We start from the raw sequence: 25,232 nt of genomic DNA, 5'->3' as shown, positions 1-25,232 counted from the left end.
AAAACAAACTAGCAAAGCAAACGCCTATCGTTTACAGTTACACCATCAACTCCTCACATCTCACTGGCCCAAACCTGGCATCTTTGTTTCCCCTTCGAATGAAAAGGGTGCTCTGGCCCCAAGGCACCAGCACCCAATCCTGCGGTGTTTATTATGCCAGCCACTTGCTCAGATGGAGACTCCTTCCTCTCCCAAGTGGAAAGCTTTGCTTGAATCAAGACACAGAGTTGCATGTTGAGGGCAATTAGGCCCCATGCTAGACAAAGTGAAGTCCCAGCCCAGGCTCATCTGGATGACTACCAACCTGAAATTCCATGTAGCCCTTGCCAGTGTGATTGAAACTGTCAATTCTCTACATTGGTCCTTCTCTTGACCCTGTGTTCCTTGGCCAAGTCACTGCTCTCTCAAAACTTGGCTTCCTCCTTCCAAAGATGCTCACCATCATCCAAGACAATAGCCCCAGACCCATCTATGCAACTTCCTGCACTGCCTTTGCTTCACTCCCAAACCAGCCCACCGTGGGCACACTGGAAATGCTTACCTCCCAGTCCCTAAGCCCTGTGTTTATTTTGGCTAAATGAGCACTACTGCTCCAATGATGTATTATTTATATATTTTTAAAAAGAGAACATGACTGGACTGTGAAGCCTCATGGTAAACACAGCTTCAAGGAGAGCACATGTGCCCTGGTTTGTTTATTCTCTTACAGAAGCAAAGCACTAAAGCACTTAGCCACCGGGCCTGTCAGTCATGGACCAGGACACACTCACAAGAGAACAATGTCTGCCACAGTTGCTGTCAAGTCCTTAACCAGCCTTTCCTGGGAGCTTTGAATCTCAACAAACCACTAAGAATCAGGTGAAAAAATGCAAGCAAGTTTCACTTCACCATATATCCATTACCTTGGGTCCTGAAGGTTAGAACTTTTTAAATCAACTGTAACCCAAGCCATTCAGTTTTGGCCTCAGCTTTGCTTTCGATACTTTGGATTCACATTAGCAAAGACCTCACACCCAAAGAGTACTAACATATGTACATGAATTCTCTCAATACTTTAAAATCTGGAATGGGGAGTGGGGATGGGATTCGGGTAGGCATGGAAGGGTAAGAAAGAAAGACACTGTATTTATTTCTATCATTCTCCATTCTGCTGCTTTCTTACACATCTATTGTCTTAGAGCTGTGGGTGACTGGCAAGTCAGACAAGATGATTTGGAGTCAGAGAGTACATTTAGGTGGCAAGTCAGGAATTCATCTCTTCCTGGTTATGAGCTGGACAGATTAATGAGAGTCAAGATAAGGAGTCTAGACTTCAGATATAAAAATGACTTCCCTTATCTCTGAAATGCTATCACCTATGGGGTCAAACCCAGTCAGTACAAGCAGGGCACAGCCATTCCTCACAATTGTTCGCATTAAATGAGTTATGGAAAATTCCTTCATTAGTGTCTCCACGGGTGGTTTTATACTCAGGCCAACTGAAGTGAAGCAGAGTGGCTTCTGATAATATTTAGCATTAGAAATCTGGGCAAAAACTTTAGCAGTGTCAATGAATTAGATGGCCAAGATGACAAAATATAAACTCTACTGCATCACAACAGCACAAACCCTTACCATCACCCAAGGTTGGAAGCCATTCTTATTCTTAGACGAAACAAGCATCCCGAACTCTTCTCTTTTTGCAGTGTTCTCTATTTCCTTTATTAAGGAGGCAATGTCCTTTTCTGTTTCTCAGTCCTGCATTTTAATTCCAGCCATCGAATGTGCCTCCTCGTTGCCTTTACCAGGCCACTAGTTCCTGAATCCCTGCATCCCTTCCCCCTTATGATTATCCTTCCTTGTGCCTGTTCCTAACTTTCTTCCCTCACAAAACTGCCGGCCCCTGTGCCTCGCTGAGGGCTAACCGAGATGCTGCCGTGGTACCCTGGAACTGGAAAGAAACCATCTTCAGACTAAAATAAATCATTGCCACCTCATTTCACTTTTACTTCTGACTTTTGTTGTCGTTGTGGTTCAGTCTTCCCACAGCCTCTTCTTTCTCACCACTCAGGCATTTTCAGCCTCATTGCTCCCATTGGACAATGCCAAGCTGAAAGGTTTATCTGTAACCTATTTGTCTCTATTATAGGTTTCTAAACTTTAATTAAACAAGAGACAGTGAGGATCTCAATCCCCCTTTCCCAGCATCTACAGGTATCGCTGGTGCCATCTAGTGTTGGGAAGGTGTGGCGTCTTTTTTTTTTTTTACCAGATTTGTCAAATTTGGAGGCTTAGTCACCCCACCGAATTCACATCACATGAGGGGGAAGGAAAAGGCATGCAAACAATTTTTTTTTACCTTTAAATTTCTCACCTGCAAAAGCCGAGATGGGTTCTGAAAAAAAAGAAAAAATTTGAATTAGAAGAGGGGAAGACATAGGGCGAACATAGGGTATGTTGAAGTGACTTAGGAGTTTTAAAAATCAATCTATGGAAATGGGCCATGTCCTCCACGTGGTACCCCACATTGTCATCACGGGCTTGGAGTGGGTGGGGAGAGCCTCTCAAAGTTGCTTTGGAACAAAAGGTCCTTCAGAGAGTAATGGGTCCCAGAGGCATTGTAATCAGTCACTTACCACTGATTACTTTCTCAAAGCCCAGATTTCTTTTAAGATGCCCAGGGCCCCAGAGTGGTCCGAAGGGACCGGGTGTCCCCAGGTGCTTCTGACATCATCAGGCACACACACAGACACCCGGGACCCAGGGGCCAAGAGAAGCACTTGAGTTATTAAAAGTCATTCTGCCGACCGAAAGCGGGTCCCGCCCCTTCTCAGGCTCACCCTCCTGCTTTGGGGAACGTCCATGGCTCAGATGGGACACAGCGGGGGTGTCCCTGGACTGCCGGCTTCTGCAGAAGGGAGGCGCTGAGTAAAATGTGTGTGTCTCGGGTGGGCTGGCTGCTCAGCACTTAGCCTGAGGTGACAGTTTACGGTGTCCTTCCCGAGCCGGACAGCTGGCATGCAATGTTTAATCTTACAACTCTGGGATCTTGGGCACTAGAGGTATTAGCTTTAAAGCAAAATCTAAGGCCTTACGTCACACGCCGTAGGTTCACCCTGTAATTCATTCATGTAAAAGAACTACTCTGGTAATTGTGTTATCGCGCTTGTACAAGATATGTACTATTTTTGCCCACCAGTGAAGGCTCCCATTACATCCATCAAACCTTCCCAGCATGTAATGCTGACTGGCAGTTGCTCTCCTCCTCAAGCATTTTCTTTGCTAAAAGCTGGAGTCTGTTGATGGAGTCTTGGCACCCTGGCTCCCCATATACTTAGTACATGTTCATTTCTGATTGGGAAGGGGTGTAGGGCGTCACCTCCTCTCACACACGCCACCTCCTGCCCAGGCTGCCGCTACCCTGCCCACGGGCTAGCAACTATGCTCGGAAATGGCGCGCTGCTTCTGCTGGCAGAGAAGCCAAGAAGACACAGGCATTCACGTACCCATGCAGTTCTCCAGGGGGACATCGGTGCTTATCCGAATATCATCGATGGCAATTTCTCCTGAACGTCCTTTCCCTATGACTCCCTCAAACACGATCTAGAAGTAGAAAGAAAAATCGTCACTGTTAACGGAACCTCCTGGTTCAAACAGTGCAAAGATTTCCAATTTTCTGTTCACTGAAGCTTAAAATGTACGTGTGTGTGTGTGCAGATGTGTGTGAATGTGTGTATTTTATTGCACCTGGTAGACATCTGTTGACCACATGGTTATAGTACTTGAAATCTTCATTAAAAAAAAAATTGGTTCAAATCAAATGCATAATTGAGGGGATAAAAAAACTACAACAAGGTGATGGATAGTGTTGTCCAGTAAGTTGAACATGTTGATTAAAAGGACCACGATCAGGGGGTGTTTAAAGGAGGACTGAAATTTCCCAAGCTATTTTTGAGGTCCCTTCCTCATCAATCATTTAAATGCCCCATCCAGGTATGTGAAAACCCAGAGGACGTGAGCAGGTGGGGGTAACATGAGAAATACAGCAAGTGAATTGCCATATGGCTTCATTATTATAACTAGGAGGGAAAGGACGTATTCTTTCACCAGTAGTTCACTGGGTACCTACTATGTGCAGGGCTCAAGGATAGTTACAAAAGAGAAATAAGGAAGATAAGACCCTCCACCTAGAGAAGCAGATGAAAATGCAAACAGGTGATAACAACACAATGCATTAAAGGGCATGACAGGTTTATAAATCAGAACCCAGGTGGGGGAGGGAAGGATCTCAGGGCACCCTCTAACCTCAAGAGAGAGTGACTGCAGGCGGCACACAAAAGCCCCTCTGCTCTGTGGTCCTAAATCATTCCTCATTCTCTCCCTCCGCAGGTTCTCTCTGCAAACTAGCACATGTCCTCTGGCGAGCTGAGCGAGCAGTTGGCTGCCTCAGCAGCCATCTGTTGCTGCTTCTCCTCTGGGGAGGAGCAGGTTAATGCTTTGGCTGGTTCTCAGTCACCTCTTCCACAGTGTGCCCTGCTCCTCCCCAAGTTTCAGCCACAGCTGCACGTACCCATCCATGCCTCAGTCTCTTGCTCCGTAGGACAGAGATAATAGGACTCAACTAGTGGAGTGGTTACGAAGCCACTTGTTTGAGAATCTCTCAGGTCTGCAGGCTACAGAGTGCAAACACACCCCTTCCCACTCCTTGGTCCCCAGTCCCGGAACGGGTCTGGGAGGCTGTTCCCATTCCCTCCTCTGATGCAGAGGGGCTTAGACAGGCCTCTAAGCTTGTGTGGGGGGGTGGAGCTGTTTGTGTTTATTTCCTTGGCTTCGGTGTCCCTTTGTCAGTCTACCCGATAGCAATCTAAAATAAAATGGAGGGAAGAAACATTTGTTGGAGAAGATTTCAGCAATATAAAAGGCAATAGGAGGAACAAAGAACTAAGTCTGGGTGTAGAGATAGGCACATTCTGAATAACAAATAAGAGTGTCATTTAGTTGTCATGGCAACAGGAGAAACACAATGAAAACAGCAGGGCTTAAGCACGGTCCCTAATGATAAATGGGCACGGTCCTTTGAAATACTGAAATACAGATCACAACAGTTCGCGCGGACCCCCGTGCCCATCTCCCTGCGCCACCCCACCTGGTACTCCATGTCGTAGCTGGGCAGGATGATCCGCCCGTGCTTCCACTCGCTGCCCTGGTCTTCGCGGATGACCCACAGGAGCTTACTCTCCTGGCTGGCTTCCCGCACCACCTGCAGCGCCACCCCGCGGCCGCCCGTGGCCTGGTACTGGAACTCCATGCACACGGGGCTTCGGGGCAGGTGGACGGGCGGGCTGATGAGCCGCGCGTATTGGCCTTCCCTCCGGTCATCGCTCTGCAGCCGCAAGAAATTCCTGTCATCTGGGGGAAAAATACCCAAACAGAGGTTCTTGGTAAATGCTTGGGCAAGATACCAGTTAGCAGCTGCAGCCCCTTTGGGGGGACATCCGGGACCAGAGTTTGGGTGCATGGCTTGTTCATGTCTTTGTCCTCCAGGAACCCTTTCCAGCCCCCCTCACCCCACCTCATCCCTTTCTTAAGGCTCCTTCAGGGCCTTGATACGTACACTGCGCCCTCTTGAAGCCCTTCTTGAGGTCTCTGAGTCCAATCAGTCCTGCCTGCCTCTTCCTCTGTATCACCTTCTCTGACCTTTTCTACGTGGCACTTGGCAGAGTGTGGCTCATATCTTGGCCTGGTTATGGAAGGTGCTTGTCTTCTCCCACTAGACTCTAAGAGGTCAGACCCACGTCTGAAAAACTGTTGGAGTGCCCCCCAAATCCGGTGACATCTGACAAACTGAATTCTAAAGGAATAGGTTACAGGGGGTGAGATGGCTGCTAAACTGGAGAATCACTTTGGCCAGGTGGGTTATCCTTCAAGCCTTTGTCATCTTGGTTGGTTTTGCCCAAACAGAAGACAGTTAAAATCTTCTGCTCCGCCAATGCTCCCAGGTGACGCTTGGGCCCCAGTGACTGTGTGATTCAGAAGCCAGGAGTCAATTTCAAGCAGATCAGGGGATGTTGGCTGAGTAAGGGTGATCTAGGAGGCCTGATACATCACTGACTTCCTTGTCCAGCCTGGGGAGGCCTGAACTTGGTGGCCTTTCTCACAGAGACAAGCACACACAGCTCCAGTGATAACAGGCACCGTCATTATCACTCGCAAAGGCTATGGGTGTAGCAGAGAATTTACACCTTCTGGGAAGTCTAGGTTTCACCCATCCAAATGTTTGGGGGATGAGTGTTTTGGTTGATGGGTTCCAAATATGTCCAACACTTTGCAGAAAACTGAGTTCCCATTATTGTTGGCAGATCCATACCTTGCAGACACAGGCCAGGGTAACATCTGCAAATCTAATTTGCATGGGAGCCCCTGGGCCACTTGTACAGGGGGCAAGGTGGCATTTTAAGAAGAAATCTCACTGCCTCATCTTGGCCTGAAAAAGAGGGGCGGGGTGGGGGCATCTTACTCTGAACCTTTCTGCAGATGGTAAGGATATTTTTTCACTAACTCCCCAGCATGGAATGCAGGGCACATCGGATGATTTCGCATGAGCTGCATCACGTTAATCTGAGGCACGTGCACAGAGCTTTCTTGCATAACAGGAACTGTGAATGTGCAGGGCTTGTCAGGGGAGGTAGGGTGAGGATGCAGGAGTCCTGACTCAAGATGGCCCTCCCTGGCCCACTGATTTGTGGTTATTACACCTGCTGAGATCCTCTTGCTAAGTGAGAGCTGAGCCTGTGACAGACCTCCCAGCAGCAACACAGAAACAGCCCCTTCTTCCTTTCTGCTCGCCCCCCTCCTTGCTGCAGGGCCCACCTCCCTGGCTTCCCTAACCCCCTTCCTGTGGGATTACTGCTCCAGAAGCCATCCTCCCGAGATCAAATTAGATCAGATTAGGATGCATATTTGGGATTCCAGGTTGTGCTCCTTCAACCATCCAGAGCCAAATGTAACCCCTCCTAGAGGCCCAAACCAGCACAGATAGTAAAGAGGCAGTTAGTTGTCAATAGAAGAGCATTTTGATGGTGGTGGTTGGCTGAAGGAGCCGATGCTGATGCCACAACCAGACCGTAGAAGACCTTCTAAATCTACTCTCTCCCTATCAGATCTTATTACTACCACTGTTAATGATAATCATTATAGCTCATATTTGCATAATGCTTTGCAGGTTACAAGGCACGTTCATATGCATTATTTCATTTAATCCTTGCTCTAAGCTTGTGAATAAGGTATTATGAATCTTACTTTGCACCTGAAGAAAATGAGGCTCAGAAAGCTTAAAGTACTTATCCAAGGTAGGGAGGCCAGTTGGTGGTAGAGCTGAGCCTGGAATGCAGGTTTCCTACCTTAAGGGAAGCCCCAGGTGTGTTGCCCCCAGATCTTGCAATCACACAGTATTCAAGGCAAACTGGCTTCCCCTCTGGGCCCACTGCTCCCTTTTCTCCTTTTACCTGTAATTTCTCGCTGCCCCCACGATGCCACCTGATACCCCCCCCTTTTGCTAGATCTTCTCCCTACTATGCAGACAAATACAACATTAGTTTCTTCTTCTCTCAACAACTCTAGCATATACTGTCCACACCCCTGATTTTTACCTTGTTTTTAAAAGAAGTTAAGGCCATTTTGTTCCCATGGCTTACAGTGGGTAACGACCACATGCCGTGCACTTGACGTGAGATTTTTCTGACCCCCCTGATTAGACTGTAAGGTTCTGATCTCACACATGTAAGGCAGGAAGCTGATTCTCCTGCCACCCCTTGGTTAGCACCACACATATGCTACTACTCAAGAAATTCAGTTCTCATGAACGAATGAATGACAAGTGGATAAAGAACAATAGGAAGCTAAGTGTTGGAAACAGGGACAGAGAGAATCAGCTGGCCTTTAGTAATACCTCAAATTTATATAATCTCTTCACCATTCCTGCCCCACTCCTGAGCCAACAGTCCTCTTCAAAGGTGAGTAAATGATGATTGGGTGGCCTATGGAGGCACCCAGTCCACTAAATCACTAGAGAGAAGCTCCCCAAATATGTTCTCCCATACTTTCGATAATTTCCAAGCCTTAACTGTTTCTACCTCACATATAAAGAAAACCAGATTTCAGAGACTTATTATTCGGCCTTCTTCCTTCACAATTTCACAAACAAAACCTACTTGCTGACTGAAAATTGCTTGGCAGGAATACTGTCACTTGTGTGAATTTATATTCTTCAACGGCAAGGGAATCGCAGCATAATTGTTGGAATTTGGTAAGTAAAATGTGTGCAGAGGTGCGAAGAACCGGGCTGCCTGGATTTCATCTGGGTCTGTTCTATTTACCCAGCCTGTTAGGAAAACGCACAGCACAATTTGGCCAGAGGTTTCATGAACGGGCTCTCCTGGGGGTCCTGGATAGCCCCCCTCTCCTCTCTCCTCATCCCCTCTCCTCTCTCTCCTACCATAAGATGTTAATCGCTACGCATGATTTAAAGGACCGCGGGAGGACCGGGGAGTTAATGCCAGCAGCGTGCTAAGCACAAGCAGCTGAAGGATCATAATTCAGCGCTGACATCTGAGCTAATCCACTAGTTTGCAGAATCTCAAGACAAGCAGGCCTCTGAATTTCACTTCGTTAAATCATTTGTGCCCCACTTGTCTGTTAAGTGCTATGAGCTCCAGGGAAGAAAGATGATATGTAAATTTAAAGAATTAGCAGTAGACATCAGTTAGAGGGACGAGGAGCTGCAAAACGTCCCTTCCTGCCTGTCACTGAGAGAGGCTGATTAGAACCAGGGACACCAGGAAGGATTGGCTCTGACCAGGTAAATCAAAGCCCACGAAAGGGGAGAGAAATAGCAGAGGGAAGAGAAATGACATTAACTGAGCACCTACGTGCCAGGTATTACACTGGAAGCTTTAGATATCTTATCTTAAGGAACTCTCCCAACAGCCCTGTGAAATAAGCATTATGTCTCCATTTTTATTATTAATAAAGAAAAAAGAAAAAAATGAAATGAAAAAAAGGGTAAAAATAATGAAAAAAAAAAGAAACTAAGATTAGAATTGAAGAAATATGTCCAAGACCACAGCACTAGAGAGAGATGGAAGCAGGCTTTGAACTCTAATTGGACTGAGTTTAAACATTCTAGCATGGGCTCTTGCCCAACCTAGCCTAATGCTCACTCACCTTTGAAAGCCTCAGTCTTTCAGTCTGGAAAATGGATACAATGACAATATTACTGCACAGGGTTGTGGAGAGGCATAAAAAGAACCAGTTATGGAGAGTGCTTTGCACAGAAACAGGCACCAAGTAAGAGCTCAATAAAGTTATTATTATCATTACTATTATTACTGTCACTGTACATACTGCCTCTTGAACCTGCTTTATTATATTAAAAGAACAAAGGTGAAAGGATAACAAATCACCTGGGAAAGCCAGTTCAAGACTCAAAAGGTTAGTAGGGTTTGGTGTGAGAATAATAAAGATGTTCTTTGGAACAAGTCTGGTTCCCCGGAGCTGCCGTAACCCCAGAAACCAGCAAGCCCCAACTTGTCCACCATGCACTGTTTACCCAGATGTCTTCTGCGTCAATCCTCAGTAGGTGAAATAAAACATTACATGATCCTGGAATGAGAGCAGATCTCAAGACACTGTTTAGAATTGGGCATCTCTGCCTCCCAGAGGAACCATGCTGAAACATTCCCCCCAAAGAGTTGTCCACCCTTTGCTTTAAATTCTCCAGAGGAGATTTCATAGGCCACGCTGGCAATGCGTTTTTCTGGGTTACAACCCTAGCTGCCCAGATGTTCTTAAATCCAGTTGTAAGTTTTCCCACTGCCATTAGATGTAACTCCTCTTTCTGTCTCTGATGGAGCACAGTCAGTGTCTGTCCTCTGACTTACAAACCTTTGCACATGCAAAGAATTAAGACAACTTACTTTTCGCTCTCCAGGAAACACGACTCTTGTCCCTCTAAATATCTACCTTCCAGGATTTTATTTAGATGGTGGGTCTCCACTGACCTCTTCCAGATTATGGCTTCAACTCTTTTAAGTTATGGCAACCACATGTGGACATTGTGACTGAACAAGTGTGCTGCAAATGAAGCCTGTTCTTCTGGAATATCCCAATTTATGGGCCACCACCGACAAAGAGAGGAAGTTCTAAGCACACAGCGGCTGTTGATTACTTGGTAGAGAAAAAGGAGGCATGGGATGGGTAGGCTACTTTCTTGATTTATTTGGTACCTTAAGGAAAAGCCCTCTGAATATGTCCAGAGGCTGCTCAGACTGATCAGTTATGAAACAGCCTTGTCTGTTGGAGGCTGCCTTCTAGTTCTTAGAGCTTTTGGTTGTGATGCTGGCAATGGATAGCTTCCAACAAAAAGACAATGGAAAGGAAACAGGCTCAGTTGCTGAAAGAGGACTAAGAAAAGAATGTCCCTGAGATATAATCCCTTTCCTCTAGCACCTGACATACTTGGAGGTATTTTGCTAGGTCCTTGACTCAAAACATCTGTTGTTGCCCATGATACAGGGAAAACAATTACATGGGAATGGACAACAGGAGTTCAAAAGGACAGAGAGGAAGCTCAGAGGACAGGGTCATTCAGGCGTTCTAACCCGCTGCTGTCTCTGGAAAGGGTCTCCGATATTTCACTTGGTGATTTACAGCTGCATCTGGTTTCAGCTGAACAAGTGCAGTCTGGACACGTGACTGCGGATGGCCAAACAGCAATGAAATCAATTGTGTCTACACCTTACCAAACCCTGAAATAAATCACCAGCTTGATCTTCCCGGCTATCGCAAAGCCAAATATGCCATCTGTCCAACACACACATCTCCTGGCTAGCATCTTGCCCCCCTACCAGAACTACCATCTGAAAGAATATTTAGTGCTGCAGGAGATGCAGTCTCTTTGGATAGGTCATGCTTAAAACATGAGTCTGTTCCTCAGCTGGCCTCCCAAGGTCGGTCTGTCTCTGCTAAGGTCCTCAAATTCACAACCAGTTAGGGGAAACACTGACGTTGAAAGAATTCAGCAGGATGTTCTCAAGGTTTTCAATATATTTTGTGGGCGTTTGAGGTATGGAGCCTGATCTTTGTAGGAATGTACCTATAGCTGTTTTTTGGTGTGTTGGGTTTTCGTGAAGGTTTGTGATTGAGTCTTATTATCATTCTGCCACTTCATTATCAACTCACACACTGCTGGGGAACTCCATCAGTTGTGACTTGGAAAAAAGGGGTAACAGCATCTTCTCTCCATTGTTGTCTTTTTCACAAAGCCAGAGATGTTTCTCTTCCTTCTTTAAAGAGGGGCCTCTTTTCTTTCATTTTCCAGTTGAAAATATTCCTTGAGTATTGATTTTCTTTTAGCCAAGCTGTTCTTTGGTCTTTAATTATGGTAGTCCACAGCTCCAGAAGTTCCTGTCTCTGTATTTGTAACAGCTGTGCCCTAGCCAAGCCACATCAACCTCTTTCTGAAAGTAATTCAATCTAAAGCCAACCCAGAGTCTGGATTGTCCGCTGCCTTCAGCCCCATCTATGGGGAAGATCTCAGAGTTGTTTTTTTAATTCACCAAGTCATCACGAGCTCACGGTCAAAGAACCAGCCCCATCATAAGCCAGTACACCCACTAGTTATTTCCTTTGATTTTTCTGCCACCACCCACCCATTCACATTCACCCATATTCAGTTTTCTCTTGTACATGTCCCATGGTGAATCACAGTCCTGGTCTTCTATTCTAATGGAGTTTATTCAGTGGCCCAGTCTCCATCAAAACAGCCCTGATGAGGAGTCAACAAATCTACCACTTGTATTTGATGGAATAGCCACCATTCGTAAAAAGCAAAAATTTTAGAACATTAGAATTCTTGGCCTACTCCCACTTCAACGCGTTTTTGAATCCAGAGTAAATGTTCTGTCCTCTCAATCATAAACATGTAAATGCCAGATGGTCAAAGCTCTGTCCTTTGATAATGGGATGTCATTCTAAATGGGCTTTGTTTCTTTATTGCTCTTCCTATCTTGATTTAAGTTACTGAAAAGAAGTGAGACTTGAATCACACTTCATAAAGTCAACCAATGTATAAAAACAGTTCAGGGTTCTCAAGCTGATTTGCCATGTTACCCTTTATCTCCACTCTTCTTGTATATATAATATATAATAATAATTATTGTTATTTACATAGGATGCCTTTTTTGATTGACAGAAAAAGTCCCTATATCACCTAATACTATTTCATTTGCTTAACTTTACTACAGTTGCCCTCTGAAGTTCAAATGACTCAATGATAAAGATACCAGCCATGGAATACTCCCATGAAGGGATCATAGAAAAGACACATGTCCCTAATCATTTGCTTCTTAGTTTATACCAGAGCAAAGAATGAGAGCATCCAGCAAGGCCCTGGAGGGGGGAATTGCCTCTCAGGTTGTTCAATACAACATTTGTTCTATAGCTGCCCTGTCCAATACAGTGTGACTATTGAGTCCTTGTGGCAGAGGAAGTGAAATTTTAATTGTATTTCATTTCAATTAATTTAAATTTAAATAGCCACATGAGGCTTGGGATTATGGAATTGGACAGCACAGCTGTAGACAACTGGACTCCCCATAGCATCTTAAGGAGTTTTTGCCTTGTTCCTGAAAGGCCAGAATCTGAGCTTTCTCAAAACTGTTTCTGATCCAAGCACCTGGAAAATTCTGTAGAAAATATACTTTCTATGCCATTGTAGCTTCAGAGAAGAAGGCAGTGTAGCTTCTCAGAGAACATTGGGGCTGTGCCTCTGCACCACCAGGGGTCACTGGCTTTGGAACAGGGGTCTCAGCGGCCGGCGGAACATACTCCAGGCAGCTAAGCCACAAGCCGAGAGCTAAAAAAAGGAATTCTGAGCGGCCTGAAAGACAATCTTGAAAAACAAAAACAGTGGAACGAAACCAGTGGGTGTCTTGACAGCCTTAAACAACCATTACCATGAGCCAAAAGAACAGAACTAATTGCTTACTTAAAAGGAAAAGGAAAAAAAAAAAATAGGGAGAAAACTAAATCAGGAAATATCTAAGGAATGTAAGTAGTTTCCACAGACACTTCTAATCAAATAGCCAGTGTATGATATTTCAACATGGCTATTTCCTTTCTTTTCTTTCCTCCCTTCTCTTCCATCCCTACCCGCTGCACACTTGATGGAGACACCTCCTTTCTCAAATTTAATTACTATTGTTTACCCATCTAATAAGGGGATAAGACATATGGCACACGTCTCTTAAAAGGACAGAACGGACTCCTTTCTGTGGAATGGCAGAGTATGGGGACACAGCCGACTTTCAGGTTTGGCTTGGAAGGCGCCGGCTACTCTGAACCCATTAGCATTTGCCCTGCCCCTAACCAAGCACAGCTGTTTCCTTTCTCCCAACTGCTCCCCTCAGGGTCCGCCCCCCTCCCCTTTTTTTTTTTTTTAAGAAGAAAGGACCACCCTGAACAGAAAGGGCTTTCTATCCTCTCCTGCTTGCAGTCTGGTATCCACTTTTAAAAGGAGGAGGAAAATGGGAAATACAGAAAATGATTTTTAAAATCATCAGAGGATAGAGGGAAGGGCTCTGAGAACAATAGTACAATTTTATTTTCCAGAGGCAGGCTGCAAGTGCCACTTGTCCAAACTTCAGGGATTCCTCTAGAAGCGGAAAATAATTATTTTCCTTCTTGATATCTTAAGGGAGGAACATCAGATGTAGCAGTTCCTTATGGCCCTAATTTTCTTTCTGTCCCCGTCCACTCAGCTAAAGGTTGGAATTGTGCCCGCTTCTTGAGCTTGCGCTGAAAAGCCCTCCCAAACTGCAGGGCACGATGAATCAACCGGAATGAGGACAAAGCCTAGAATTCCTACCCAGTAGCCAGGGTCAGCTGACAGGCATTCAGGTGAGGGTGAGGCCTGGAAAAGGAGGAGGCGAAGGTGAGCGGGCAAAGGGCAGAGGCGCAGGCCAGGGTCAAGTGGAGAGAAACTTAAGCTCTCCCAGAACTGTCACTTGCTAATTGGTGACCCTGTCAGCCTGGACAGGGGTGGCCTCAGATATTCTTACAGAAAATCTGCTTAGAGAGTCTAAGAGAGGAGCCCAGAGTTATTAGAAAGGACTGAGCATAGATGTTGAGCGTACAAGCCATAAAACCTCCCCACCCTGTATAGAACCCACATTCACACGAAGGGCCTCTGCCAAGCAGCTCGCTTTTATATACGCAACCCACAGACATGCACACAAACCCACAGGAACCACAAACACACTCATATACAAATACACATGCACACAATCACATGCAAACACATATTTACAAACACATACATATACACACAAAGCACACACAGACATGCACACGAAATACACAAACACCTTCAGATAGAAACACATATACAAACACGCAGACATACATAAACACACAAACACACTTATAAACACTACACACACACATACTCCACGCACCTTTATGTTTGATAAAAAGTGGGGGATTGGGAAAGACAACCAATTAATTGGACCAAGTCTCAAAGGAGAGGAAATGAAATGAAAAATTCAGCCTGGGTTATAAAAATAAGTATTTTTTTCCCAACGTGCAGGAGGCTCATTATATTAATTAAACATTATTGCAGTGAAGGAGAGGGGGAGGGTGGTGAAGGCTGGGACGAGGGTAAGTGTTCTCTCCTGCTGCCCGAGGCTGTGGTGATCTTTAGATATTAATCTCTCTGAGCACTCAAATGCTGAAGAGATAAACACTTGAAATATGAAAATGTTTTTCTCTGGAGCAGATGCTGTGACCCTCCAGGAAAGCAAGTGTGGGCTGTGTCAGGAGGCTGGTCTGCAGTGCTCTTGTCCCCACACTGTCCCCCTGGGGCTAAGGGACAGGCCAGTCCTTGGAGGTGAGGGGTAGCAGAGCAGCTCTGAGGACCCCTGCCGAAGTGTGTGTGTGGGGGGGGGGTTGTTTTCTCTTTCCCCTTTTGTTTTCTATCTATTCTTCTCCCATTAGTAGCCTGGCAAAGTCCAATATACTTATTTTCAGAATTAACCCCTTTCTTCTCATGCGTTTATGGGGCCGAGGGCCTAAGCCAGGGTGTGGGAAAATTGAAGATGGTGCTGATGTGTTCGGCTTGCGGGAGCCAATGGTTAAATTTTCTGGAATTTTGTGAGCCAGTTGTTAAACTCAGTCATTATTAAAAATTAAATTATATAAACTTGGAATTAAATAAATTATATACAAACCAAAGATAACGGGTATTCAAAACTCATAACTTTCTAATTATTTTAATACATTTTATGGGCATTATGCTCCTGGGCTTATCCCTATCTATTGTATCTGCAACGTGGAAAAGTATATCATGCTGTGCGACTGTGCTTCTCTGCTCAACTCCACTTGCAATGACTTCATGCTGGTAGCAGGAACCCAGCCATGGTAGGAGTACTTACACCACTGAAAGCAGCAAGTATTGCACAACAGGCCGCCCACCCCTCCCAGAGGTGGTGGTTAAACACGTATTGGGACATCACTGCAAAAGCACGTGATAGTGGAAAGAGTATACAACTCTTTGCTTCTACTTAGATATCAGGGTTAAAGGCAACCCCTCTCTACCAACAGTGCCAGAAGAGGCTTCCGAACTCTGCCCCTCCAAAACCAAGAGGGGCTGCTTAATATATGAAGAACTGGCAGCAACATTTTTCTAGAGGGCAAGTGCTGCTGGCACTTCTAGACTCCTACGGTTGTGGCAGCATTTCAGCCCTTTGAGTTAGTTTGCTACAGAAGCTATGATGCCCTCGGAGAAGTATCAGTTAGACTCAAGGCCAGTGGTTTCTCAACAAGCCATTTCAAGAACAATGTTCAGCTTGGATTCGACAAGAGGCTCTGAGATGGTGGCAACCAAGTGCTGGCTATGGGAACAAGGGAATACTGACTTGCCCCATTTCCTAGGCCCTCCCAATTCCCCCTTCTTTCTTTCCTTTCTTTCCTCGTAGCCTCCCTGTTTCCCTCTTAGCTGCCAGGCTGTGCTGTTATCACAAGACAGGCCTGGGACCGACCAACCATCTACTCTGTGGGTGACGTATTAAGCAAAGACTGTAGTGGTTTGTGGGTAAAAAGCAGAGCATTGCTCTGCAGTGAGAAGTTATGAAGCTTGTAAGGGCTTCTGGGGCTACAAAATGTACAGCCTTAACTCTCTCATTGCTTAACTCACAGTATGCTTACCTGGAAAAGTCCGATCGTTTGGACTGGAGCTGCTGGTCCAGGTACTTCTGAGCCACTTAGCGTGGTCATATATCCAACCACAGGGTTCCTCGGGGAAATCAAAATTGCAATTGAATCCTGAAGGGAGCTGTAGATCTTTGTCTAAAAGGGGGGGAAAAAATAAAATAACCCAAAGGAAGGCAAATGAAATGGGTTCAGAGAACAGCCGTGGTGGTGCTATTTAAATGGCTGGCGAAGCCTAAGTAGAGAGCAGAGAGAGAAGTGGCTCCCTTTGCTTATTCATTTAACGCATCTTGGCGGTGGCTGGCTTTTGGGTCAGACTTTGGTCTCATCCTTCCCAGGCATGAAAGCCAAGTCTGCCAGTGGTTCCCATAGTAAGTGATTATAAATGAGACCACCAAATGGCTTCAGACTCAAACCAGCCTTTTCTGCCCACCTCAGAGAGCAGACAAATGTGAAAATCGCTGTTCCCTAAATGCCAAGGAAGAATGTCTCCACAGTGCCTGGGCGGAAGGCTGACTCCCAAAAAAAGTATTATCTCATCTCGTGCCAACCTGGCTCTCAGTAGCGATGGGACAGCCAATTAGCATCCAGAGAGGCTGCAATGCCTGGGAGGTACTGGGCAGTGAGGAGTAAGTAGCCTCAGACACAAGGAAGGCTTGTTTGCTGTGCTTCACCTCTTTGTGACATGCTTGTGTGTCAGAGGACCGGGACAGCTCAGCACCCCCACGGGGATACTGCCAGACAGGCAATATGGAACGCAGGAGGCAATCCAAAGGGGCCAGATCGGCTTCCCACCCAGCTCAGCCCTGACCAGGAGGAGAAAAAACTTCACATGGTCCTGAGTGCCTGAAGGCCAGGGTGCCAAGGAAGTAGAGCATGCCTTCTCCATGGCAGTCATGAAGAAGTGATGGTACAATGGTTTGTCCCATCTACTTTGGTTTTTCGCCTGCTAAGCCAGAAGACTGAACCAGAAAGCTTCTTTGGAGGTTCCACCCAGCTTATAAATCCAGTATGAGCTAGTGACAAACATACGAAGCAGAGGGGTTATGGGTGGAGTCCGGGAAGAGAGGAAATGGGAACCCAAATTTGGATGCTTGCCGGCAGTGGCTGCAGAGACAGCGGAAAAACGCTGGCTAATGCTGGTAGCAAGGAGGAAGTGGGGTCTTTGGCCTTCTCACTTCCCTTCTCAGGGCCTCCAGTGAGGAATTTCCTTGCGGAAGGCCTAGGATGCAGGTTAAGGAAGTCTAAGGGGAACAGACTGGTGGAAACAAATTGCTCATTTTTTTCAAATTGCTCAGAGGGGGCGAGGAGCGCTCACCTCTGAGGGGAAAGGGCCCTGCTGACCTGGGTGACGGGGCAGCTTGCCACCGGGTCCTGTTTGTGCTCTCCCTTCCCACCAGTGAATATTTAATGTTTGCCCACCCTTGGCCCAAGTCAGCGTTAGTTGAGAAGAAACACATGGAATCTATTACGGAGGCATCAACCTGTGGCTTTGGAAAAGTCAGCCCTTAGCCCTCACCATCCCCTCCTCCCGACAATTTTTGAATTTCTATTTTTCCGTTCAAAAAATATGGAGTAATTCAATATACCATAATTCCTTTCTAATGTTTACATGCATACTGTATCTCAGGAACCAAATCCACCGAAATGCATTTTGCACAAAGAGATGGGAGAAACCACCCCAAAAAACCTCAAAGAAAACAAACCACAATAAACAGGGCGATTATATTAAAAACAAACTTGAGAAATTTTGCAATGGAACTCTTAAATTTCCCTTTGTATTGTCATTTAGACAGAAGCCTCCCCCACTCCCTGCTCCTAAAGCTAACTCTGCTAATCCAACACCATATATTAACTCCCTCTTCTTTCCAACTTTGGCTCTCAAACCATCTTAAATATGTCTTGGAAGATTCTCCAAGTCTCCTTCTTCTCTTCATAAAACAAAAACAAGTTCATTAAAATGTCAGAATTCTGTATTCAACTAACCCTGACCGACAGTGTCCCCCCATCCATACAACACACAAAAGCACATTCCCCAAAGCATATGCATTAAATTATCATTTTTCAAGCGCACAACTTCAGCATTTATTTTTGGCTTTCCTCCCGTTCTCCCCTGTAATCCTGTTTGGAGACGTCCATCGACTGGTGCTGTTCCCGGCAAGGGCTGAGCCTGCAGGTTTGACAGCTTCCACCATCCACCTACTGAGCCGGCTTCATCTTTATGTCTCTATCACTTCCCAAGTCTCTTCGCCAATCTTGCCTCATTTTGTCTAATGAACATTTAATAATGATCAGTAATTTACTGTCAACCGAGACTGTCAAGCTTTCAATTCTAGCCAAAAATGCCAGGTGTTCCAAAACTCGTGGTTTATTAGGAATATCCTCTCATAGTTGGTGACCTCAGCAGTATGATGGAAAATGTGACTTACATTTGGTGAATGCCAATTACTGCTATTTTTTTAATCTAATTTGGATATGCCTAGAAGATACCATAGAAGTAATACAGATTTCCCACGTGAACAGACTGATCCAAAAAAGGAGGAGACCCTTCCTTTGAAAGAATGGTGGAGTTCCCTGTCACATTTCTGTGTTTCTTCTCTGACCTGCACTGGCCTCCTGGAAGATGCGCTATCTTACAGAACCAAGTTATCACACTTCCGTAAAGCCAGCAGCAATGAAGACACAGGGAAATGCAATGAAGTCATGGCTCACTGCTGAATTACCCTGACCATCACCTTACACTGACCAAATCACTCGATGCCGGCCAGAGCTGCACTTGGCTGTGCCATAGGGATACCGCTTAGCAGGGAAAACTCACAACGGTGAATTCAAAGGATGGGAATGGAATTTCTTCAACAGAGGAAGCAAAGTCGTGAAGGCTAGAAAATGAGACTTTTCAGAAGAGGCGTTGTCTTTGCACAGACCTCTCTCAGCTCATCATCAGTGTGTCCGTACCAGTCAGGCTGTGCTAGTGGTTAGCATAGGTAAATATTTCTTTATTGGTTGTGAAGAGCCACTGCTCCTGGCCTCTGAGGACCCACACCTCCCTGGGACCCCCTGGGCCTCAGACCCCGGGCCGGTCCCACACCTCACTGGTCAGCACCCACCCTCCTGGATGAACTGTGATCCTCTGTCAGATCCTTACCGTCCTCGAAGCTGCAGTTCTCCCCACACTCTGTGTCCTCCTCATCGAGGGGAAACGGTGTGGTTGTCTCTTCGCTCTTCATGGTGGGTCCCAATGTCTCCACCGTGGGCTTCGAGTCTGCATAACGGCCAAAGAAGGGAAGTGAATGCCAGAGCAGCGTGCTTTAAAATTCCGGGGAAGGAAGATGCCCAAAGCTAAGTTTCCTCTCAATGCTTGGGCTTTTTTGGAAGGGTGGGAAAAGAGGGAAAGTGAAGACACAGATGCATAAGAAATCCTGAAATCACCTCCACATGCTGTCAATGAAGTTGATGATTTGAATGAGAATGGTTCTCAAGTTACGGACAAAAACCTGTGCTTTTAAGTGGGGACAACCAAAGCAATAGGCTGAGTCCTCAATCTTGGAGTTTATCTTTATGAAATTTATCTCTACAAAGGATAGGCTAAACCTACTTTAAATTACGCCTATGAGTCACCTCCAGAGAACCTCTTTTGTTGCTCAGATGTGGCCTCTCTCTCAGTCAACATGGCAAGCAAACTCACTGCCCTCCCCCTCTCTACGTGGGACATGACTTCCAGTGGTATAAACTTCCCTGGCAATGTGAGACAGAAATCCTACAATGAGATGGGACTTGGCATCAAGGGATTGAGAAAACCTTCTAGACCAAAAGGAGGACGAGAGAAATGAGACAAAATAAAGTGTCAGTGGCGGAGAGATTTCAAACAGTCAAGAGGTTTACTCTGGAGGTTAATCTTATGCATTATACAGGTATCTCCTTTTAAGTTTATTGTGTATTCGAGTGGCTAGAGGGAAGTACCCAAAACTGTAGAGCTGTGTTCCAGCAGCCTTGTTTCTTTTAGATGATTGTAAATGATATAGCTTTTGCAATGTGACTATGTGATTGTGAAAACGTGTGTCTGATGCCCCTTTTATCTGTGGTATGGGCAGATGAGTAAAAAACATGTTAAAAAATAAACAAATAATAGGGGGAACAAAGGTTAAAATAAATTGAGTAGATTGAAATACTAATGGCCAATGAGAAGGAGGGGTAAGAGATATGGCATATATGAGTTTCTTCTTTTTTTTGCTGGAGAGATGCAAATGTTGAAAAAAAAATGATCATGGTGATAAATACACAATTCTGTGATGGTATTATGAGCCATTGGCTGTAACCATGTCAAGAGTGCATGTTTGTTTGTCATTTACAATAAAAATATTAAAACAAAAAAACCCCAAAAACTGTGCTTTTAATTCCACAGCAGAGGCCCGGAAGCCAGCACGAAAGCCGCGCAGTACAACACATGTGGGCACGCCGGGCCCGTGCTCGGGGTGCTCTGAGACAGAACGAGTGGCTGGCAGACACACCCAGTGAAGCATGCCTATCGAGAACGGTTTGAAAAACTTTTGTGCAGCTGTGGACTGGCACTGTCACCCCTCTCACCATCCAGCCCCCTGGCCCCCTGGCATTCACGCGGAACAGGCTCAATTGGTTTTCAGTCTTTTCTGCTCAGACAGAACTTTTCTGAACCTAAGCGAACCCTACAAACTGTTCCAACCTACGGGGGCTCACCTACAATAATAATAAATCAACAGAAGCGCGATGGCTTGCCAAGAGCTTGGGAGGCTGTTCCCCTGGGGTTGCTGCCGGTGTGTGCACAAAACCGGGTGGAGGGGACAACGGACTTAAAGGAACTCGGACTCCACTTTGTGAAAGTAGTTCATTCTGGGCTGGGCCTTTAGGCCAAGGGTGTGGCCAATTCAAATTCCTCCTGGATCCAAACAGCTAAGGCAATTGAGGGGAAGCAGGCTGGGATTTGGGGAGAGAGTAAAGGAGTAAGCGAGGTGATTTTAAGGGGGCTGCCATGACTTGCTTCAGAAGCTTGAGGGCCTCAGGGGAGGTGGCCCCATGTGGGCCGATCTTCTGTGTTTTATTTTTCCATAAGAAGCCAAAAATCCCTGGGTGAAATCTTCAGACTGGTAGACGTCAGTGGCCTAGTCTAAGTGTAACAGAAAAAGGAGCATGCAACAAAACCTGGCTGGGCCAAACCCTGCCCACAGGCAGTGGGCTCTGACCTCTGCTCAGGGTGATTCATTTGCCCATTCATTCAAATTTTTATTTGCCCATGGTATTCATTCACTCATCAACCATTCATGGAATGAATGACTGCTGTGAGTCAGGCGCTGGGTGGGGTGACAGGGGGTTCTGGTAACTAGCATTCAGGACCACATGCTGTGGGGCGGTGTCTTCATCTCGGAGCCGCCCTCCAATGAGGTGCCCAAACCAGCCCCCGCATTGTTTCGCCCATTTCTATACATGCTCCCGCACTGCTGTACCTGTTTAGGTGCCTTTGTCAGGTACCCTTCAGGATACCATTTAATAAAGCCAGGAGCTGAAGGAAATCGCTAACTACACTGAATGGCTTTTTCACGGTCCACTTCCCCCCTTTCTGTTATTAAATGCTATGCACATAACCTTTCCTACTTCCCTGTGCCGGGTCTGCCTCTTGCTCACAGTAAACAGCAAATAACCTCGGAGCGTCCTAATTTGTAAGTTCAAATTTGTCACCGTGTCACAGAATCTCAAACTCGATTGTAAAGCAGGCTCTGGGCAGCAAGGCAAGAAGTAATCATTTGAAACACAAACACACCGACACAAACGAGCAGGTGAGGCTGCCTGTCAAATTATTTAGTTACAGCAACTCCACCTGGCCCATTCTTTTTCCTGCTATCCTTCTGGGGCCAGAACGAAGACCTGAACCAAGGGTGAGTCATAGAAACTGACAGAAATGTGAAAAGTTTTAAGAAAAGCTGCACGGCCTAGGAGCACAGTTTCCCGAAATGTCAGGTAGGAAAATGGGTTAGCTGGTTGGAGACGATGTTAAATCCAGGAGAACAGGGAGCCAGTATGGAAACGGGAGGGCAGGGTGTGCAAAGGAAAATGAGGAAACAGCAGACAGCTTCCGAGCTCACTGTTTGTACTGGGCGCTCAGAGGTAACTGCCCCTGAACGGCAACGTTCCCCAGCAATTGAAACCAGATGTCAGGGACTTCAAAGGGAAGGAGGCTGGACCGAGGGTAAAGCGCCCCAACTCTGATCTTCTGAGGACCAGCCAGGCAGAGCTTTGAAATGGGAAACCTGTTGTTGACCATCACCACTGCAATTTGGGGCAGGTTGTGGGGTGGGAGTGGAGTGCGAGGGTAAGGGGCCACCAGCCACTGTCCAGCCGGTCATAAAGCAGGGTCAGGCTGGGAGGCGCCTGGTGCAGAGGGACAAAGGACAGGAGGGAAGAAAGGCGGCCTTGGGGCAGCTCCCAACTAGCTGAACCACGTTGGCCAAGTGGATCCCTTTCTCTGGGCCTGTTTCCCCATCTGTAAGAGGAGCAGCTAGAAGTGTGTCCTTCAAAAGTGCATCACAATATCAGTCAATTGTAAAGTCAGTTTAAAGGGCCATGATTAGCATTTCTAAAACATGGACCACATATTTCAGAGTGGTAAGGAGGAGCAATCCTTCCAGTACCTTTTGTTTCTGTTATGTTGACACATGATAACATGTTTGCTATGTGCTAGGCAGAGTCTAAGTATTTTATATCTGTCAGTTCATTTAATCTTCATAACAACTCCAGAAGGTATAGACATACTATTGTTATGCCCATTTCTCAGCTGATATAACTGAGGCACCAGAAGACTGACAACTTGTCTGAGTTGGGCAGATGCAATTGGCCCAGGGAGAACTTGAACCTGACAATCTGTCTCCAGAGTCAGAGCACTTAATGGATACACTATACCCACGTGACTTTTACGAGTCCTTGTGTGTGCACCACTGCGTGTGTAAGTGAATTGGGATGTGATGCAAATTTACTTTTATTGTGGGTCATGGTAAAAAATGTATGACAGCCACTGACCTAGAAGGCCCTGGGTCCCCTGCAGCTCTAACACCCTGATTTTGCAGAGGCCATAAATGAAGCCAGCTGTGTCTCTGTCAGAGGGGTGGTTTTAAGCACCTGTGAGAGGAGAGGTCACATGCATGTAGCAGCCTGCAGGAAAACAACCTGGCCTGGCCCCTAGATGATGGAGAGTAAAATGTCTTCATTGGGGCTGCTTTCACTCCGAAACGAGAGGCTACATTTGGGTCCAGTTCCCTGCTCATGTCCCTCGGCAGGACTCCTCTGCTGCGTCATCGTAGCCAGAGCACAAGCAGCACTTCTCTCCCCGGGAGCTGAAAGCACGCCTGTGACATGCCCTGCCGCAGGAGCTGGTGACAGGTACGGCACAGACAGGGGGACACCTGGGGCAGGACAGCTCAGCCTGCCGGCACCCTGCTGCTCCTGCTGGCACAGGGTGCAGGCCCTGAGAGCCCCGGGTGGCCCTGCTGAGCTCCTTTAGGCAGGCAAGGAGTGAGCTTGGGGTGTGATGTGGTGCCAGCTCTGCTGAAGGAGGGGGGCCGATGCCGAGAGGAAAGGGGGGCCCAAATCAGAAGGACAGGGCCCTCCCTGGGAATGCAGAGCAAGGTGGCTGTGTGCTGGGGGTCTCGTCCTCATTAGGGAAAATGAGAGGCACTCCCCCAGGCCCATGCCACCCGGCAGGGGCAGGAATGAGCAAGACCCCTGGTGCACACTGAGAAGAAGCCCTGTTCCCATCAGCTCCCCCACGACAGGGTCCCTCTTGAGCAAATAAATGCCTTTTACAGATGTGGCTTCAAAATGAAAATGAAGTCTCTTAGCCACTGACATCTGGAGGCCAGATTCAGACATAAACCGATTATTTTATTATCATGAGGCTTTTCTCTGCCCTAAATCAACAGCCTCAGCCCTCTGGCCTGAAGAGTCAGGGTCTAATTGAATCTGGGTGGGTGGTGTGTGGTTATGATTTGTTTTTGAGAGAGTTGAGTCGGAGAACCGAAATGATCCTTCGAAACAGACAAAGCACATCCCTCCAGAAACCGTCCCGAGCCCAGGGTGGCCAGGGGTGGTGTGTGCAGGGTTTCAAGGCCCCTGCACCTCGAGCCCCTGCACCTCCCCTTCTGCCCTCTGAGGTCCTCTGAGTGGGACCTGGAGAGCAGGGCAAAGGCTCACCTGTCCAGTCACAGCCCAGCACCTCCAGCCGCAGCCCGATCCCCGCCGGCGACCATCTCTCAGGGTACACCCGCACAAACTGCGCGGGGACCGGCTCAAACCTCCGCAGGTCGGGGCTGTCATAGTGCATGTTCCCTTCAAACAGCTGCAGGGAGACAGGACACTCAGCCCTTCTTGTGTGGCAGCCCCTCCACCCTGCTGCCTTCTCACCGCTCCTTCCCCGTCTCTTCTTCCCAGCCCCTCCTATCCGACCGACCAGAAGGGTGGCTCTTGATTCATGCTCACTGGGACACTAGGATGCATGGGAAGCCCCCAGCCCCCAGCCCCCTGTTCCTACTCAAGCCCCACCCTGAGAACTCCATTTTCAGACCCAGGCTTTTATTCATTTGGAAGGTGGGCAGGCAAAAGTGGCGACTGCCAGGTTCTCTTTTTTTTCCCTGGGAACATTTAAAAAAACTGAAGGTTTGGGGGAAGTATTAGGCTCTGAGTCTTAAGCTGAACTTTGCTAGAGAGAAAAGAAGGGAGTTTGGGCTGGCTTCTGAGTCCTTAGCTTACCAAAAAAAAGAGGGATGTTTCTTTTTCTAATGCTTGAAAATCTAGAGATACAAAGTCCCAGTTGGCTGATAAGCCCCAGAGAGCTGGAAATGGACGTGACCACCCCTTTCTCCATGCTATTGACAAGATCCTCTTGTCACTCGTTGAATAGTTGGAGCAGTGTCTCCCAAACCTTGGCTTAGCAGAGGTCATTCTGCCAAAAGAAGCCTCATCTAGAAGCC

General features: G+C 46.8%; 1 protein-coding gene across 3 annotated transcripts in view; it reads right to left on the bottom strand.

The window, feature by feature from the left end:
* NRP2 (neuropilin 2) overlaps positions 1-25,232 on the bottom strand; it is a 117,587-nt gene that overhangs the window by 28,055 nt on the left and 64,300 nt on the right. The window contains exons 10-15 of one of the 3 annotated variants that reach the window (XM_077154815.1): positions 24,457-24,601; positions 19,388-19,504; positions 16,240-16,380; positions 5,126-5,388; positions 3,486-3,582; positions 2,339-2,374 (exon numbers count right to left, since the gene is read on the bottom strand). In XM_077154815.1, coding sequence (XP_077010930.1) covers positions 2,339-2,374; positions 3,486-3,582; positions 5,126-5,388; positions 16,240-16,380; positions 19,388-19,504; positions 24,457-24,601 — 799 coding nt within the window. Of the gene's footprint in view, positions 1-2,338; positions 2,375-3,485; positions 3,583-5,125; positions 5,389-5,479; positions 6,464-16,239; positions 16,381-19,387; positions 19,505-24,456; positions 24,602-25,232 lie in introns of those variants that run through there. The other 2 variants (XM_077154818.1, XM_077154817.1) reach the window with 2 other exon arrangements.

Source organism: Tamandua tetradactyla, chromosome 3 (assembly GCF_023851605.1).
Source record: "Tamandua tetradactyla isolate mTamTet1 chromosome 3, mTamTet1.pri, whole genome shotgun sequence".
NCBI classification, from domain to species: domain Eukaryota; kingdom Metazoa; phylum Chordata; class Mammalia; order Pilosa; family Myrmecophagidae; genus Tamandua; species Tamandua tetradactyla.
This window is presented reverse-complemented; position numbering and strand designations above follow the sequence as displayed.